An 18417-nucleotide genomic window follows, 5' to 3' on the forward strand; every position below is an offset into this window, starting at 1 on the left:
GACAACATGTTGTGCTTCACGTTCTGTAGAACCGATACCATTCCTCTCCGCCACCGCTGCGCAAATATCTCTGCACCGTTGACGATCTCACATACCAACTGTAATCACCGAAGAAAGTTCAACTAACTGACAACACACAACACAGCGTCTCTGCCGCAAGGAGGGACGACATTCCCTGACCGTCAAAGCAACTCTCGACCGGCACCTTGCGCCTCGTCCCTGCTACCGCACGAGGGACACAAGTCTCTATACCAATCCGTCCAGGTATCCCGTCGCCTCACCCCGGATCTGCAAAGGCCGATCTCGCGGACGGCATCGGTCCTTGACGACCTGCTGTGTTGGTGTGAATGTTGATGGCGGTGATGCTGCTGCTGCCGCTTGCGTATCGACTCGTCGCACTCAATCTCGAAGTAGTTGTCCGTGGCGAAGTGGACGCCGCAATTGCGGCAGTGCTTTCTCGTCGGCGAGGAGACGCACATTTCCTGCACGCCTGTGCGCTTTGAGGGTTGATAGGGAAGTATACCCGACTGTGAGGAGCACGGGATTTGAGGGTGAACAAAGTGTATGACGAAGGAAAGATCGCAGTCGTAATCGTGTCTATTTGTGGAAGGCCGTTGCGTGGTTGTTATCCTGACGGTGCTGGTGTGCGTGCGATGAAGAAATTTGTGGGTTTGACCGCCGAATAGATGCTGGTTCGTCCATGAGGAGGGCGCATGGGTTTATATACCCGCCCTACGAGCAGCGAGTGATGGAGGTGAATGTCAATGTATCTCACCTTTTGCGATCGGAGGCAAGTCCAACGGAATAGGCGCGTGATCCTTGATCTGCAAAGTGCTGCAGGCGAGGATAGCCCGCGACCTAGCCATCTCAAAGTGACATTTTCATGCATTCCTGTTTGGAAGTCACTAGCCCGGAATCAATGAAAGATGTGGAACCAAAGGCACTTTCGGATGTCAGTGAAAATCTTAAGATGTGGTCGGATGACCTTCTTATCACTCTTTAATCGTCCAGTCTTTCGGGGCTCGGAGAGTCCAAATGCAATATGAGACGGAGACGGACTGGCAATGAGCCCGCAAGCCACGCTGTCAGGGGACACACATCTTTTGGACTCAACGAAAATCTGCGACTCGTCAAGCAAATTGGCCGATGCAAACTGGAACGGTCACTTTGATATCATTAAACTTATTACCACTTGCGTCTGGTGAACTGTACAACCTGGACTGCGCAGGCCTTGGACATTATGTACCGGAGATATTTCTATCGACTGGCTTAGAAATTCTTGCCAGTAAAGGGGCTCTGGACGGAGCCGAATCTGCATAATAGCTGTTAGCAAGTTCTCGGGCCGAGCTTCATCCATCGCAAACCTACCCCTGAGGACACTCCCTGCCCAACGCGACATTCCCACTTCTCATGTAACAGATTTTGGCCTCCGCGCACGCGTTGTTGGTGCAGTTGGGACTCATGACACTCATCTTCCCCTGGTAAGTGTTGTGGATGCTGACCAGCGTATGATTTGCAGCCATAGCCTCGGTGACCTTCTGCCAATACGTTGCATTGAGAGGCGCATCCTCAGGCCATCCGACCTGGTATGTATCTCTGGTAGAGTATTCGTAGCTCCAGACAGGGCCGGATTGGGCAGCGTCGAGAGTCTGAAACGCGCTGACGTTGACGTGATAGGTATAGGCGTTATATATGGAGAAGTCTCCAGTGTCCACCTCGTACATGCGGTAGCCGGAGTTCAGGTTGGTGAGAGGGGTTACACTCGGGCCTATCCAGCCAACGTTGATAGCATGCGCAGCATCTTGGGTGGTTCCGTTATTGCTATAGTAGATCATAAACTGATCCTCGTGGGTGTGGCCGAAGAAGACACCAGCAATCACATGTGGAGAGTATCGGTCAACAATCTGATAGAAAAGATCTGCAAATGCAAATTAAAACCTACATTGACCTATCTCACCACCGCAATGGCAAGCTCTCGCGGACTTACCTGTAGGGTTGGGAAGCGGGTTGGAACCATCCCAACCGGACAAGACGTGGCCCAGGAGCCAAACTCGTTCCCCCTTGCTCTCGGCATCTGCGAGCTCTTGCGCCACAAATTTGAACATTCCACTGTTGTCTGGATTTGTAGTGTTGCTGTCCAGAAGTCAAACCTCTCTCCGCCGAATGGGGAAGTTGGCCTACATGTAATTCAAGAGGTTGCTTCGGTACCAGAAGTCCGTGTTGAAAGTGATGATCCTCAACTGTGGATACTTGGGATGGTTGATACTGTACGCTCCGTAGTGCATGCGGGCCTCGTTTGCGGCGTCGGAAGAAATCCAGTTGTTCTGCTGCCACAGCGAAGCAACATGGTTCCAATTCCAAGACCTGCTCTCAAGTCAGAGACTTCCAGAAAGGGAGGGATCCACTTACTGTTGCTGGCCCAGGTTTCCTGGCATGCTGTGCGGAGAATCAATCCCATCTGTATCCTCGTCCTCAGTCATGCCTCTCTTTACAAGGGTCCGGCTTGTCCTTACCAGGGTTGGAATCGTGATTTCCAAGCACGGCGAAGATAGGTCCACTAGGAATGTAAGACTTGATCATGTGATAGATCGAAACCTCGGCGTATTGGGTGTAGTTGTTAGACAGCTCATTCTGGGACTCATGAGAAACCAAATCGCCGGTATATATTCCCCAGGCAAACTGGTCGTTTTCGGTTTGGTTGTTGAACGTCGTGCCGGTCAGAGGACCGATGGACTCCAAGGCTGACGTCAGGAGGAAATAAGGACTGTCGCATCTGAATGAGCCGTAGAGCGGTGAGGGTATCTCCAGCTGACCAGAAGCACTCTTGGGGTTATTGGAACGGCAACACAACCCGCTTGAGCAGTTTGCCTCGGAGCCGACGTCGTATCTTGGGTCAATATGGAAATCGCTCATATGGACGACTTTGACTCTGTTGCCGCTGGGTTTCGGAATTGTGATATTGTCAGGCTTCGGGCCGAAGTAACCCGTTGTATTTGAGGGAAGGGTGAATGGGTGCGGGCAGAAATTCCCGCTCAAAAAGTTGCAAAGATACTCGCCGTCAGATCCGGACATATTACCTAAGGCAAGAACTTGGGTATAAACAGCTCCGAAGTTTTCGGCGTCGTAATTTTCATGACAGCTCGTGTTGGACATGAACCCGCTGCTTATACACAACTGAACCAGCAGATCTGGGACCATGGTAGGGACTCGTTGGGCCACATATTGCCCGACTTCCAATGCCGAGAGACATTTGGTGCAATTTGTTGCGTTTGTTGCAAGGATGGAGTTGACTTGGCTGATAGCATTGGCCACAATTGCACTCCCGTTGGTGACCGAAAAGAGGGGAGTTGGATAGAAGACGGGATCTTCACTTTCCTGCGGGATGTTTGTCTGGTTTGTCAATTCGAGGGGGAAAGCTGTTTCGTTATTAGCACGACGAAGACTCTCTGCCAGTGCAGCGTTCTGAGAGACTCGAATGGTAAGAGCACATGGCATTCAAGAGACTCACTATAATTTAGTGCCGGGTCAAAAAGGACGGGTTGGGGCTGAAAGGTGGTCTGTCAGCACAACCCGATGCATACATCTGAGGTTGGAAGACTTGCCTCTTGACTTGGCGAAGGGGGGATATAGTACGAGGGAAATAAGCTGGTAGGGAAGCCGGCAGGGACAGTATAGGCCAAGAGCTGAGAACTGGAGCTTTGGGCATAGGCGAGTGGGCAGGACAGCAAAGGCAGTGCCAATGACTGCCACGTACAACGACAGAGCATCATGGGCAGAGTTGGAAGCAGATATATGTGGAGCGAGCGAGGATCTCAACCTACCGTGGGATCTCTATTGAGCAGAGAAGGAGCAGACTGCTCCAAGGGATACTCAGCCTTTTTATTGTTAAGTCGACAGCTTAAGCATCAGCAGCAGTAGGACAAGCTTGAAGCTGCCCCGAGCTTCTTGCAGCTTGATGGAAGACGTGGTGTCTATAGACCAATGGCGTTGATTGTTGGAGGCAGAAGCAGGTGAAGCTGCGAGGTCGCAGCAAAGTTGGTGGTTCCCTACCACCGGCAGGGACCTTGGCACCAATTGTAGAGCCGCAGACGCTACACGTGTCGGTCTAGTACAAGTTATTCTCGTCTTCGTCCACCGGCCGACTGCCGCCAAAGGAAACATGTTGCTGTAACCGAGTCGAATACCAGGGTTGGGCCTGCAGATAAACCTGCCGATCCCGATCCGTCCAGTGGTTGACAAGTGTGTCGCCGGTAGTGAGGCACAGGAACAGCTAGATAGAAGTAACGTCACTGAACCGACTCCACCACCAACCTCGAGATCGGGATGGTAGCGAGGAACGGTACCGGGACACCCAGTTCGAGTACTGATGATGGGGCCAAGCAAACGCTCCTCGCCTCTAGATACCGAGCTTGTCAACGATTCTAGCCACAATCTCTTCGTACTGCTGCATGCCTCTGTCCAGCCTTCGAAGCCCAGTTTTTCGCACGTGGTATACCACCCCGGGTGTACCTGCATCAGAATCCGACTCTTCGCTGCTTTCGCCTTCGTCTTCGGTCCTTACTGGCTTCTCTCGGTCCACCACACATCGCATAAAATGCCGGTCGTGAGTGATCACGAGCAGAGCACCCTGCCACTCTTTGAGGGCCTGAATCAGCGCGTCGATGGTGTCCGCGTCCAGATGCGTCGTTACTTCATCTAGGACGAGTAGATGAGGAGAATTAAAAAAAGCCTCTGCCAGTGCCACACGCACTCGTTGCCCCCCAGATAGAGAGGCCAAAGGAATGTCTGTCACGGTGTTCCCTCGGAGGCCTAACTTTGCCAGTGTACCCCGAGCAGCCTGTTCATCTCCCGTCCAGTTCGGGAGTCCCATCAGGTGAGACAAAGCCGTTCTTTGCAAATCCTGCCTCCCGAGAGTCTCCAGGTTTTCGACGGCGTCTTGAGAATAGCAGCCGAACTTCGCCTTGGAATGCACTGTGACTGAGCCTTTGGATGGTCTCGGATCTCCTCCAGTGGCTGCTCCCATAAGGAGCTTGACCAGTGTGGACTTTCCGCTTCCATTCAGACCGGCCAGCCCTACACGTTCACGAGGGTGCATAACTAGGTCAACATCTTTCAAGGTCCAGACGCCCGATTTGGGATAGGTGAACGAGACTTTGTCAAAGCTGAACAGAGGCCCGGAATGACGCAGCGGTTCTGGCTGCTCCGGCAGCGTTATCGTAACAGGTGGATCAAACTCGGGAATATCAATGCCATCGCGCACTGAGTTGTGCCATCCTGCAAGGTCTCGATTGAGTTTGAACCTACCACCACGTTGGCCAACCTCAAGCCCAGTCCGTTCCTCTAGCTTCTTTCTCCGTGATGCCGCTTGTTTTAATTTCTTGTCATCTCCCGTTCGTTTCGCAGCCTTGACGTTCTTGGCAATGGTATCTTTCATGTGTTCCGTCTGCTTTTCTTGTGCTTCGGCCATCTTGGTCATGCGTCGGATTTGTCGCCGCTTTTCGCTCTCATATTCTGTCAAATTGCCTTTGAACACCTCCAGCGTTTTGGCGGGAGCAAGCCGGACGAGCAACACCTCGTGAGCAATGGCGTCGGCAAAGTCGCGATCATGTGTAACAATGATCACAGTGGTCCCCGCTAGCGATTTCGTGATGTACCTTTCAAGCCAAATAATGGCTGGCAGATCAAGAAAATTCGTGGGCTCGTCAAGCATCAGTATATCGGTTTTCTGAATCAAAGCGCATGCGAGGTCACAGCGTGTTTGCCATCCTCCAGACAACGATTTGACGGGGTTTTCAATTTGTTCCTCGGAAAACCGCAGGCCGAGGAGTATCGTTCGGGCTCGAGCCTCAGTACTACCAGCGTCCATTGCCTCTAGTGCCGAACGTGTCGCTTCCAGCATATCGAGCCCGATTCTGGTCGCTTCTTGTTCATCTTCGGCGCTCCCGGCTTCATCATAGCTTGTTGATCGTAAGTAGAGCAATTGAATGGGCAAAAATAGATTACCGTTTTTGCGCCGCCTCCACTTCCTTCTCCTTCTCTGTGAGCATTTGGCGGGCCTTGAGTCCTCGCGCACCACTCCGTCGTGCCGCTATAAGTTGAGCCTCGACCAACTCTTGCTTAGCTTGCTCGAGTTGAAGCGACCGTACCGTCGGCACAATATTGCTGGAATCGGCTTTATCTTCTAGTGCTGCGGCAAGACCTAGATCGACGTTAGAATGAGAGACGCCATCGCATCAGGGGGAGGCGACATGCGGCTGGCATCCTTGAGAGCCTGCTCTCTGCGTCGGTCACTTCTTGTGACGTGTTCAAGTACCTTGATGCTATCGCCCTCGCTGTCGTCAGATTCTGTCACTGCATCGGAACTAATTCGCGTCTGCCCAAGTAAGAGTAGACGCAAATTGCGAGGAACACCAGGTACTCGTCGTTCCGCCAACGCTCGCAGCAGCGAGCTTTTCCCGGTTCCATTCCGCCCAGCCAGGACATAATGCACGCCCTCCACGATCCGTAGATGTGCGTGGTCCAGTAATCCGCGCCCCCCAACGGATAGCGTCAGATCCTTAACATCAATATCCTTTGAAGTTGGAGCATCCACGGCATCCACATGAAAGCGGCTTTGCTGGCTAGTGACGACTATGGTTCCATCCTGCAGGGAGGGCGTTGACGAGCTTTTCTTTGATGACTTGGACATAGTATTTTTACAATGCGGGGAGGCGCTGTGATAGAAGAGAAGAGGTTGGATCAAAAGAAAGAATTATACCCTTGCTGTTCTCGGGGGTTGAGAACTTGCCTCTTCACATGAGGGTCTCCTACATTGTGTCTCTGCACGCTATTTTATACGGGGCGGCAGTGATTTAGCTTCTGTAGCTGATTGCTTAAGAGGCAAACTGGGGTCGAAGCTGCGGGTAAAACTCCAATTTGTCGTATACGAGACTGTGAGTCTTCGATCGGCATGAGTCACTGAGGAAGTCCGAATACGCATTTGAATAATCTGATTCGCGTGCTTGAAGTTTGAAGCCGTTCCTAGTCGTCTTCTTTGGCTATTATAAGCTGGCGTGCATGGAAGAGATGAGTCATGCAACTAACAGCCCTGCAGTCGTCTTTGTGTACTTCAAACGCATTTCAAGGAGAAGAGAAAGCGAGCTGTAAGAGCTCAATCTCGTCAAGCTGAGGGCATCGGTGACTGTCATTTGAATGGAAGTTCGCGCTGTGTGACACCCGTGACCCGCTGAATTCGCCAATCAGAGCAAGGACACGCCGTAGCTGCGCAGACTTCTCCCAACCCCAATGCGAAGGTGAACATCCTCTAACTCTCGCAAACCAGTTCCTGGTGACCTTCAGGCCTTGCGAGCATCAAGTTTGTCGGACTGCACGTAGCCTCCATAGCCCCCACCAAGATCTCCTTTTATGATGGCACAGTTCCGCGCGAAGAAACTTGACTTGGGTTGTTTCGTCAACTCCAAAATCATCCGCGACCACACAAAGCGGAAAACATTCGAGCAATTTGAACCGCAGAGGTACGCATTTCCTCGTCTTACGTCTAGTCCTTTCCCCCTTCCCCCCGCAAGCCATTCACACAAGTTCCAAATTCCCGTTTACCTGACCCCGACCGAGTACTCTAGGCAAGCACTTCGCTACCTCGTACGGAACACATCTCTCCCAGACTGGGTGCGGACGAAAGCGCAATTCGAGCTGAGAAATATGCACTGCTATACACGGCCGACGCAGATAAAGAATAGGTGTATAATGGGTGGTGTGGCTAGGAGTGTGCTGAGGAAGTTCAGGATGGGCAGGGTAAGTTCCTGACATGTCTCTCGAGTCTCATCAACAATGGGGAAGATTCCAACCCCTAGCTTATAAGAGAAAAGAGGGAGGTGAAGAAGGCCGTGAATGTCTGTGCTGACTGTCTTGTGTTTCTGCAGTTCCAATTCCGAATGAATGCGCTGGAAGGGACCATTCCCGGCGTTAAGAAAGCCAGTTGGTGAGCAACTGTACAAATATTTTGCAAGCATTGGGACTGGGGAATTTATGACAAGAGACGGCGTTCTCTCTGTACTACAACTTCTAGAACAAGAGGAGTGTGACACAAAAAACCATACATCAGCTGGAGTGAAGGTCAGAGTCAAATTTATCGAGGACAGAATTACTCGAGCTTCAATTGCTCTTGAAACAAAACTTTGACCCTCGTAGAAAACTAGCTTCTCATGGGAGCCTGCTATCTCTCCATACCTGAAATCATTGTGAACGCCAGGGCCACCAAGAAGCCGGAAACGACTTCGGGAGTGAGAAAAGAAGGGAAGATCGGGCGAACTAAAAGCACATAACTTCCAAGGCTGCGACGCCATAATACCTTCATTGTTTTCCACCACATACCTGGTTCAAGGGACGCTTTGGGTGCTCCTTATCAACAGTCGGATCCAACTTCAATCTTTCCACAAGGGCAGCAATAGCGTCATCTCTCTGGCGTGGTGGCGATAGTTCAGACTCGGACGAAGGCAGGATAGAAGCCTCAAAAGGATCGAGATTGTCTGCTTTTCGTCGGCTACTATCTGGAGTGTATGGTCGTCCCGGATCATCATTCGCAGTCAGGCCTTGGTCCTAACTGTCGTTGGAGTCCAATTTGTGCCGTTCCTCTTCCTCTGCACCTTTTTCCTGCTTTCTATCATCTTTCAATCGTGCTTCGATAAGCATTGCGACGAGCGCTTCCAGTGTATATCGTGCATCGTTTCCACCATTGTGGGGGAAGTAGCATGGAAGGCCCAAGTCCTTCATTATCGAAGCAAGGTTACGGTTTTGCATCTCTTCTTTCAGGATCCGATACAACGGTGCCGTGTCAAGTGTATCAATGATGGAGGCCAATGTTTTGGAAGAACCTTCTCCGTTGGCCATAATGTCCATAGCGCCAATGGGATACGTTGCCCAGGAAGACGTGAAAATTTTGGATCCAAGATCCCGGAGATACGCGACGTCCTTCCCAACGTCATGCCCGACCAGAATGATGTTGCGCCCTTTTGGTCCACGCTGCAAGACTTCTGTGGCCGATTTGTTCTCTTTGGCAAATTTGACGGCATGTGTGATGGCATCCTGATCGCCAAGGCCATACAGAACACTGGCAACAGCCGCTCTGTTCGCAATGTCCTGTTCAGCATTGGTTGGGCCCACGCTAACCCCTCCAAAATTGGTGGAAGTTGCCTCTGGACTTTGTTCTCTTTCCTAGAGCCGTCTGGCTCGACATCCCAGGGGTCAATGATGCTGACATGTTTGTGAGCCACAGAGAAAGGCCATTCAAAACAACTGTCGACCTTGGCCACGGCATCTTTAAGGTCGACCCACTCAGACTTGCCAAAGTGGAATGAATTCGGATCTCCAACGCAAAAGTCCTTGTTGATTAAATGCTCCCTGCCCTTGATTCTGAAATGTCGAGAACGGATTTGATCCGTCCAGTTCTTACCGCTTGGGCCTGGAGGGATATTGACAAGGTCGAGTGTGTCGAGAGTGCTGATTCCAATTTCTGTGATAAGGTTGTGGGATCTCTCATATGCCTCTATATCAATCGCAATAATGACGGGCTCTGCTTCAAAGGGATAGGGAACTGGCGCGCTGAGGTCGAGGGGATCAAGAATTAAATGCGCTCTCTTCAATTGTTGCTGATGGAACTGTTCCTGTTCATCCCATGGCATGCTCGGGTCTGGGTGTTGGATCTGGCTGGTCTTTCGACGCAAGCCCATGTACCTCTGAGCTCGTCTCAACTGTACATACCAATTTCTTACTGCAACCAAACGGTCATCTCCTCCTTTCTTTTTGCTTCGCCCACCTTTGCTCTTGCTAGTCGCGGCGAGGGCTGCTCGACACTTATGCTCGAAGTCCTCAAATTGCTGTCTGCTTTCGAGCGAGGCATCTTGTGGGCATTCACCGTGGTCAGAGACAGCATCAGGGACACTGTTTTGTATTTCTTGTGCTTCTTCCTTGGAGTGTGATTGGCCCAAATGTTGAGGTCCGGGTGTTCCGTCCTCGTAAAATGTGAGAGTAAATGGAAACGCTGGTACTGAGACCGGTATATTGAAGGCCTCGCCAATCTCCGTCACAAGCTCCTGAACTTGTGCATGTGGGACGAGGAAGATAGGTTTCGCACTCAAGCTGGAGGGAGGATGCAGGAAGTGGCTAGTTTCAGCGTTAGCAATATAGCTGTCCATCAATAGGTTTGTTGCTGTCAAGGATAGATAGAAACGCCAGCAACAGAACTTACAGGTCCCAGGTCCGATTGTAGAATTTATTGGATGCAAAGAAGTGGCGCGAGACACGATCATCGACATCGTTCATGTATTTGTATGGGAATTTTGCAGCAAGGACGAATTGACAGAAGTGTCCTAAGGCCGGATTTCCTCTCTTGTCTGTGGTCGGCAGCTCATTGTTGTCAGAGTCAGAATGTTCGGTCTCGAATCGGGAGGACTCGCGTTTGGAGGGCTTCCCCTTGGCAAAATACCGAATGGTGTCGTCAGGTTCAACAGCCTTGGGACTTCCACTTGGATCGGGTGCAAGCCTGGCAATTGATTTGTGCTGTGATCTCTTCGGAGTAGCTTTCATGGAAGGTTTCTGCTTAAAGGAGGCGACATAATCGTCGTCGTCGTCGGAGCTGGTGAGAACTAAGACATCTCTCTGCGGATGTTGGTTTTTGGTTGCATTGGTCTCATTTCGGTCCTGCGCAGTTCCAGGGACCCTCCATGGCTGTTGCTCTGTTGCTTCTCTTTGTTCTAGTTCTTTTTCCGAGAAGTGAAGTTGATTGGGGGTTGGAGCAGGTGGAAGTGCTTGGTTGGAAAACAACCGATTCAATCGATCTTGAGGAGTAGTGCTGGCCATTCTACCTCAGCCTCACTGGCAGTTCACGTGTGGAGAAGTTTCAAAACCCAGAAGCGAATTCTGCGGATAACAAACCGTGGTGCTATCAGATTTGAAAAAGAAAAGGAGGGATCGAAGGAGTGGTATTGGTGGTACGGATTGCCGTTCGTTAATTCTGAATGACCTTATTCTGTATTATGAAAAGGAGAAGGCACAGGATACCAACAAAGCGACTAGCTAGATTGGAAGCAAGTCTGCAATGAAAACAAAGAACAGAAAGATTGGAGTGAAGTATGAGAGATATCAAACTGCAAGGGGTTGATGAAAGTCTGTCTTGAGATTTTCAGGAAGGAGTAAGGGGCTCACATTGGCCTTGGTTGTCTTGACAAGCTTTTGATACTGCAGCTTTTCTAGTATCAACAACTTATGAAGTGAGGTGGAGGGTCAAACTGAAGGCCGATTAATAACGAGGCTGAAAGAGAACTGCAATCTTGAGGCGTTGGTCGCGACAGTTTCCCTTCCCATGAGTCACATGACTGCGTAGAAATACTGCCGTATTTCACCGCCTTCGCCGCGATGGCGACTCGACTTGACATGCGCGTTCGACTGCGGCAGGGTTTGGTGGGATGTATACACAAGTTCGAAACGAAATACGCCAGCCGCGACCACATCTATCTCATTTCTGCCGTGATAACTGATCGTTCCTCATGAAATGAATTCCTGTTGCAACCCCTGATTAAGACCCTTCAGCAAGAACCAGTCGATCTACTCTGCTCCCATCGTTCCTCCTAGCCTCGATCATCCCTCCGATGCGCCGGCTACAATAACGTCTCACTTGGCCTCGATGCCGACGATGGCGGAGATCGCTAGTAACCGCGCTGTCGACCCCGACGCGCAGGCTGCGGTGACAGACTTTCTCGACTATACTGAATATCTCCCCTCCGATCTTATTCGCTCTCTGACCCTTATCCGTGGCCTCGATGACACCTATCTGAACAGTTCTTCAACGCTCAATGACCTTACCAAGCTCTATGGCTCTCTCCCGAACATTGCGCCCCCTCTCCGTCCGAACGTCCAAGAGCTCCGCGCTCAAATCTCCACGAGTCTAGATCAAGCTCTGAACGCCCGTGAATCCGCATATGCAGAAGCCTGCCGGCTGTTTGACGTCGTGGAGCGACATCATAACAGATTGAGGAGTATCATCGCCAAATTGAACGCCATACCAAAGCCTCCATCGCGGGATCCCACTCCTCAGCCAACACCCTCCAGCCAAGTGAAGCGATCACGGAGCGGGAGAAAGATCGAGACTGGCACGTCGACGAGACTAACCCTGCATCCTCCCCGTGGGAGTGCGGTCGCCTCCGCAATCCTCAAAAGACCCCGTGGCCGCCGCGTCACTGTCCCGGGAGATGTCATGCCACCATACGATCCCGACTCGCCTATCGCAAGTACAGAAGTCTCGGACTGGGAATCCCCGCCATCTTCACCTCCACGCCCTGTTCTCAAACTCAAACAACCTAAGCCACAGGCGCCGCCAAAGCTCCCGAAACAGAAGCCTCTGCCACGCGACGAAAAGACCCGCGAATCTCGAGAGGCAACTGAGCCTTATCACAAACCAACTCCTCCCCCCGAAGATGCTGAGATCGGAAGCAAGTACAGGCCATGGACGCACTTGACTGAGTACGAGATGTACAGGCTCCGGAAGAAAATGAAGAAAAACCATGCATGGGAGCCTAGCGATGTTATGATCAGACGCGAATTGGCAGACCGTGGTAGAGGATGGGACAATTACTACCGTGCAAAGGCAGAAGCTCAAGCAAATGGGACCAGGTTCATCGACATCGATAGTATCGAAAAACTAACACCGAAAGATGAGAGAGCTGACAAACTACAAACAGAAATCCTTGATCAGGTAGAAAGCGTGGAGAAGCCAGACGCGGCAGACACAGTGGGGAAGGCAGAGGAGGTGGACATCCCAACGCAAGAGCCAGAGGTCGTGGATAAGTCTGAGGAATCTGCCGCAGGCCCGAGTGGCACGCCTGCTCCGAAAACCAAATCCACGAAGAAAAATGAAAAGAAAGAGAAGAAGCCGGATCCTGCGCGGTCGCAAGCAGCCCTTGCAGCCCAAGAGGCTGAACTTGCAGCCCGAAGGCTGGGAGATATCGGCTCCAAATTTCGCACTCTGTTCACGACTCCATTCACTTCAGCCCTTGCATCGCTGAGCCGAAGTGCCAGCACCCCGGTCGCTACTAACCGGGCAATTACGACAGGAAGGAAAGGCACAGAAAAGACGTCCAGGAAGAGAAAGGCTGAAGACACACCAACTTCATCGGTCTCCCCGTCAGTGGAGCCGGAAGCCGCAAGAAAAAAGCAAAAGATTGCGCCTAAACCATCGCCTCTTGCAGTCAGTCCAGTCCCAGTCACAACTCCTACATCTCCTGCCGCTACAAGTAGCGAACCTCCTCCTTCTACCAGTACGGGAACCATTAAAATTCCACTGAAACTCAATGTGGCTGCTGCAGCTGCAGCTCCATCTCCGGGAATAGCTTCTGCCAATGCAAGCAAGACACCAACCCCTGCTCCGACAACCCGTGCTCCCAGTGTGCAGCGCAACTCAGTCGCACCAAAGCCAGAGACTACCCCGCCAGCATCGACGACGGCCTCCTCTCGACCTCCCTCGCGACGCTCCGCCGCTGCATCCGTGGAACCCCAGCTACCTACCGCGAGATCGAGCCGACGGGCGTCCATCACGCCTTCTCTCGTTGGAGGGCAGAAGACACCCGCTGAGAGGGAAGCACAAGGGCCGAGTCCGAAAGCAATCATCGCCGTCCCCACAGCAGCGAGCCGCCGTAGCAAACGTGATGCTCCGGGAACAGTCATGCAGTCGAGTCAAGACGGAGGCGCTGCCGTGAGCGTGAGCAAGCGTAAGACCAAACCTGCCAAGAAGTCATCCTCCACGGCCCAGATACCTCAGATTAGGATCGACGTTGATGGAAGGCAAGAAATTGTGGATCCAGATGAGGAGCGGTATTGTCTTTGCGGAGATGTTAGTTGGGGAGAGATGATTTGTTGTGAGATGGACGAGAAGGCATGTTCAACCCTCGCACCAGCAAATCATGCGCTCCCTTTTTGACCTTTTCCGTCCTCTTGTAAGGGCTGAGCTGACTTGTGCTCTTTATTTAGTGTGACTACGGTCAATGGTTCCACATGGAATGCGTATCTCTAGCGGAGTTGCCTCCTCGGACCGTGAAATGGTATTGTCCTGGCGATAGGAAGAAACATCACAAAGGAGAAAACACTAACGGGCTTGTGGGAAGGGGGATCAAGTGAATGTGATTTGGGGGTGAACGAATCGAGTTCTGAGATATGAATGCGCCTGACGCGCGAGGCATCATGTTTTATACGAGGTCTGTCTGAAACCATTGCGTGCGTGCAATAGTATTGGGATTGGCTGGTGGTCAGAACACCCGTTACTTGCGGTAGCTATGAGCTGGGTAAGCCAAACGAGTCTGAACGTCTGCGCGGCCGGTATGCTCATACTGGCGATTGGAACTTTACCAATATATATGTTAACATCAGCTCTCTTTATGCTGCCATCCCCTGTCGGGATCAGAGTGTGCGGCTGTTCGTCTTTAAGCAGCGTCTTCCCCTTTCAAGTTGAGACACGCGCAGGCGCTACCGAGTCGAAACATTTGGGCACAAGACGACGATGCAGTTCTCTAAATAACTCTGGAAAAAGGGACCGTGGTATCTTACTCATCAGTCAAATCAGTTGATATCACGCTCTTCTTAGTTTTGCTTCCTAGGAATTATCAAGAGTAGGACTGTTTAAAGTGTTGTTGGGGTTGGAACCGTGTCTCTGTCTCTCTGTCAACATCGGAATAACAATGATGGGCGACGTGAAGATTTGGGAACAGGAGGCACCCGTGACTGACGTATTGGGATCGATATTGGGATGTTGCTTTTGCTTGAGCACCGTGCATTCGGTGAGATTCAGTGCTGCTTCACTGGAGGGGGCATGGCCTCCAGGGTTGCTAGCCACGCTTCACTAGAAGCAGGGACAAAGGTCCATCCGAGTAAAGCTGGATTCGATGTAAGGACATTTTCAGACGCCGTCGAAATACGTCCGCTCTGCCCTCCCACTGATATGAACCCAGAGGTCGCGTTGGAGTTCTGCATTTCACGCCTCCTGTGGCAAGGAACGTCGAGGCGCTGGAAGAGCGTATCTTCGATTTCCGTGGAGGAAAGTTCTCGTCAGTCGTGTTGGCGTTGATCAACTAGATAGGACTCAGTCTGCGAATGCGTCTGTCCAATAACCTTCATATCTGTGGTGATCATCGGATCCGTTCGTAAATCATGTTGTCTGTGAAACGTCGACAGGTAGACGTCCATGAGGTCCGTGCAGTTGCATACTCGATCTAATCTAGTTAGTACTGAGCCTTGTCTCGGGGAAGGAAAGAAAGGGCAGGGTTGCAAAATCTGTTGAACGTATAGAATTCCCCAACGAAGCTCTTCCAGAGGTGTCAAAGTCACTGTGAGTACTTTGGCAGCAGATTTAATGCTGTCAGACACCCAACAGGTACTTTGTGCATTCCAAATCACCTCGATCAAGCCGTAACCAATGGCTGGGTAGTTACTCAACGGACCGAGTCAATGGAGACGCTGTGCGCTCTCCGACACCGGCACAGGTGGCACCAGATAGATCAGACGATTAATCGAAACCGAATATTGATGCTGTTTCACAAAGCATCCACTGGGAGGCGTGTACCTAATGCGACCCGGCTGCCTGGTCAAGACCCAGTTCTGTAGAGCCCTCTCGGAAGCATGGAAAGGCATCCTAGCCTCCCTGATCCTGCTGATGGAGGATGGTCAAGGAGCTCGTTTCCCGGAGGGCGTCTAGTCATCACCCTTCAACGCTGTCTCGGCACGACAAGTTGATAACTACTGGACCCTTCAAATCGATCATGGAACGCCAATCGACAATCGTCAGGAAGGTGGGATCATTGCGGTCCCGCGGCAAGTGGGCGTTGGAGGCACAAGTACAGGGCGTCTCTGACTATACCCAAAGCGCAAGGCTGACAAGATAATTTCCGCGACCAAGATGGTGGAATTGGAGGGAACCGCGCTAGAAAGGCACATGGACAACGAGGGTCGACCTTCCCTGAGGCTTGCCAAGGGAGAAGTTCATTGACCACGCCTCCATCCGGCCTCTTTTCCGTTCTGGGCGCGGCTGGGATGAATAACATCTTTTAGCCCACCCAATCTCAAGGGAGCGGCTATATTGATACCGAGGCCATTGAGCAGGTGTTGTATCGACTTTGTCAGGTGGAAATAGCTTTCAGAGGCTGAGAAGAAAGCATTGCGTTTCGTCTGGGCGCTCGCATGGAAATAATCCAGCTTTCTCATACATTTGCAGAATAATCTGGCTGTCACAAGGGGGAGTTCTGCATGTGGCGCAATTTGACTTTAACGGCGGCCCGACCACAGCAGCCGGCAACTTCCCTCTGCCACATGGTTGACTGGGTCAGTTGCAAGGAATGGGGGCTATCTATCTTCTCCCAACAAATCAAGCCAATTAGGATGAAATGCAACCGCTGAGAGCCGTGCTCTAGGTGTGATGGCTTGCGGTCGAGAAGTTGAAGGACAGATAATAGGAAGCGAAACGTGTCACAGAAAGTCGTGTCGGCAAATCGCGTGACACATACTGGGAGTCTCGAGAACTGGCCTTTCGAGATTGTTGTTACTATTGTTGCTTCGAAGTTCTAGATCGACTAGTGGAAGTGTTGACTGAGTCGAGATGGATCGAGTACTCGGTATCCCGGTCTCTATCGACGCAGCTTCTCACGCAGAAAAGCACATGGTCGTAGGTCCAGCAATCGGCAATGGAACGCCAATATTGCCCTTGCTGTGTAGTTCGAAAGCCAGGTCTGTTCATCCAGACACCGGATTGCAACGCCCCCCAACTCCCAGCTTTTCGAGTTTCAGCCATGTAGCGGTGAACTGGACTTGTCATTTTGCGTCCGGGTCTAACGGGTGGAAGCAATCCACCAAAATCTGCCGCGTTTCTAGCTGCATTCTAGCTGCAGGGGAAAACCCACTGGGTGTCAATCAGGCTGAAGCAACGAGCACAACGCCTGCCGGAGAAAGGGAAAATTATCAGCAGTAACCGTATCGTCTGTGCGGACCCCCCTCTTAAATTTGTGGGATGCTGGGATGGAGGTCGCTACGGCGGGCCGCCAGGCCCGAATGCATCGCTGAATATGTGGAGGGTGGCTTTACGAAAAAGTGACATGCACGAAGAGACGGAGTCCTGCGATGCTGACTCGACGCAAATCGCCCCGTGGTAGTGCCCGTGCAGCGCCCATACATACGAAGTCCCTGGTCCTTGTAGCACTACGCTGAGATGCGATTACCTCAATGTTAGCAGACCAGCGAAGGTATCGTTCTGGGAGCGCTCTTACACCTGGAAAACTCCGTTATTCGATAAAGGCTCCTTGGCTTGATAGGTGGGCGTCGATATGTCAGATGTCATTGACCCGTCAGAACAGGAAAGCAACACACCAGATGCAGTAGGAGGTTCGGGAGAGGGACAATTTGGACGGATTGGGAGAAAAGGTTGGAGGTGTTTGTGCGTGAGTGGACGCAGAAGTGGGTGGGTACAGTACGGCGGGTGAGGTGGAGGCAAGGTGAACAGTGAAAGGAGGCGTCAAGGCATCAACTCTGATCGACGCTTCTGCAGGTACCGGGTGCACGCCGGCGCACTATGGCACGGCACAGTGGGCCTAGTGGGAGCTGCCAAGGGTGCTGTGGGCATGATTTCTCGAACTGAGGGTGCCGGGCGACTGGCACCCGCCAATGCAAGCCATGGGGAGCCATCGACACACTAAGGCCCGCCCTGGCCTTTCCCCTGGTGCCCTGGGGCCGACGCGATATCTTAGGTATCGATTAAGCAAGGGCCCTTGTCCCTGCACAAGCTGTCGATTAATTTTTTTTGTTTTGCTTTCTCATTGCGCTCCTACTGGGTACTTGGAGGGTGATTTCGTTTTTGCTGAGGGTTGCTTTTCCGTTTCCAATCTCGCATTATGTAATCGAGCTGAAGGTACTCAATGTCATTCCTGCCTCCGAATGGTAGACTCCATGGGTCAATCCCTGTCACAGGCTCACATTTCTCTTGGTGTTGGCAAATCAATCGCCCAAGCCCCAGCAATGTGGGCTCATTGCGCATCCGGGCAATCAATCATTCTCCAGGGTTTCTAGCCTCCTCGTTTACTTGTTTGGCATGCTTCCATCACGCTTGCTTCTGATCCACGCGCTCTGCCCTGGCCTTAGAATTTAGGCCATTGTTTAGTTGCCTTCACCCTCCGATCCCCGTATGCTTGCCTCGCGTCAAAGTCTCCTTCCTGTCGGCGGCTCAGCTTGCACAACTGATCCATGTCACTGTCACTGACCTGTCACTCGAGTTCACATCTTGGCCACGACAGAATGTTCCGGCTTCTCAGACGAGTTTGCTCCCTAGATACAGTTCCCTCAAGTCTAGGCCACCCCTTGCTGGACAATCAATCTTGCCAACAGCATCGACAGGTC

General features: G+C 51.8%; 3 protein-coding genes across 3 annotated transcripts; 1 reads left to right on the forward strand and 2 right to left on the reverse strand.

Annotated features, from left to right (window-relative positions):
* Positions 1–1269: 1269 nt before the first annotated feature.
* Positions 1270–6688, reverse strand: AYL99_06453 (hypothetical protein; the record flags this gene model as incomplete). Its single annotated transcript, XM_018837962.1, has 9 exons — positions 1270–1312; positions 1369–1918; positions 1988–2133; positions 2182–2364; positions 2410–2458; positions 2514–3416; positions 4405–5957; positions 6004–6199; positions 6292–6688. 9 exons carry the CDS (start codon positions 6686–6688, stop codon positions 1270–1272), a joined length of 4020 nt encoding a protein of 1339 aa, XP_018692522.1.
* Positions 6689–8595: 1907 nt separating this feature from the next.
* Positions 8596–10854, reverse strand: AYL99_06454 (hypothetical protein; the record flags this gene model as incomplete). The annotated part of the gene is made up of 3 exons (XM_018837963.1): positions 8596–9121; positions 9166–10158; positions 10244–10854. The coding sequence occupies 3 exons, from the start codon at positions 10852–10854 to the stop codon at positions 8596–8598; spliced, it is 2130 nt and encodes a 709-aa protein (XP_018692523.1).
* Positions 10855–11686: 832 nt separating this feature from the next.
* AYL99_06455 (hypothetical protein) lies at positions 11687–15114 on the forward strand (the record flags this gene model as incomplete). Its single annotated transcript, XM_018837964.1, has 2 exons — positions 11687–13860; positions 14991–15114. The coding sequence occupies 2 exons, from the start codon at positions 11687–11689 to the stop codon at positions 15112–15114; spliced, it is 2298 nt and encodes a 765-aa protein (XP_018692524.1).
* Positions 15115–18417: the final 3303 nt, after the last annotated feature.

The sequence above is a fragment of the Fonsecaea erecta genome, assembly GCF_001651985.1.
Source record: "Fonsecaea erecta strain CBS 125763 chromosome Unknown Scaff5, whole genome shotgun sequence".
Taxonomy (NCBI): domain Eukaryota; kingdom Fungi; phylum Ascomycota; class Eurotiomycetes; order Chaetothyriales; family Herpotrichiellaceae; genus Fonsecaea; species Fonsecaea erecta.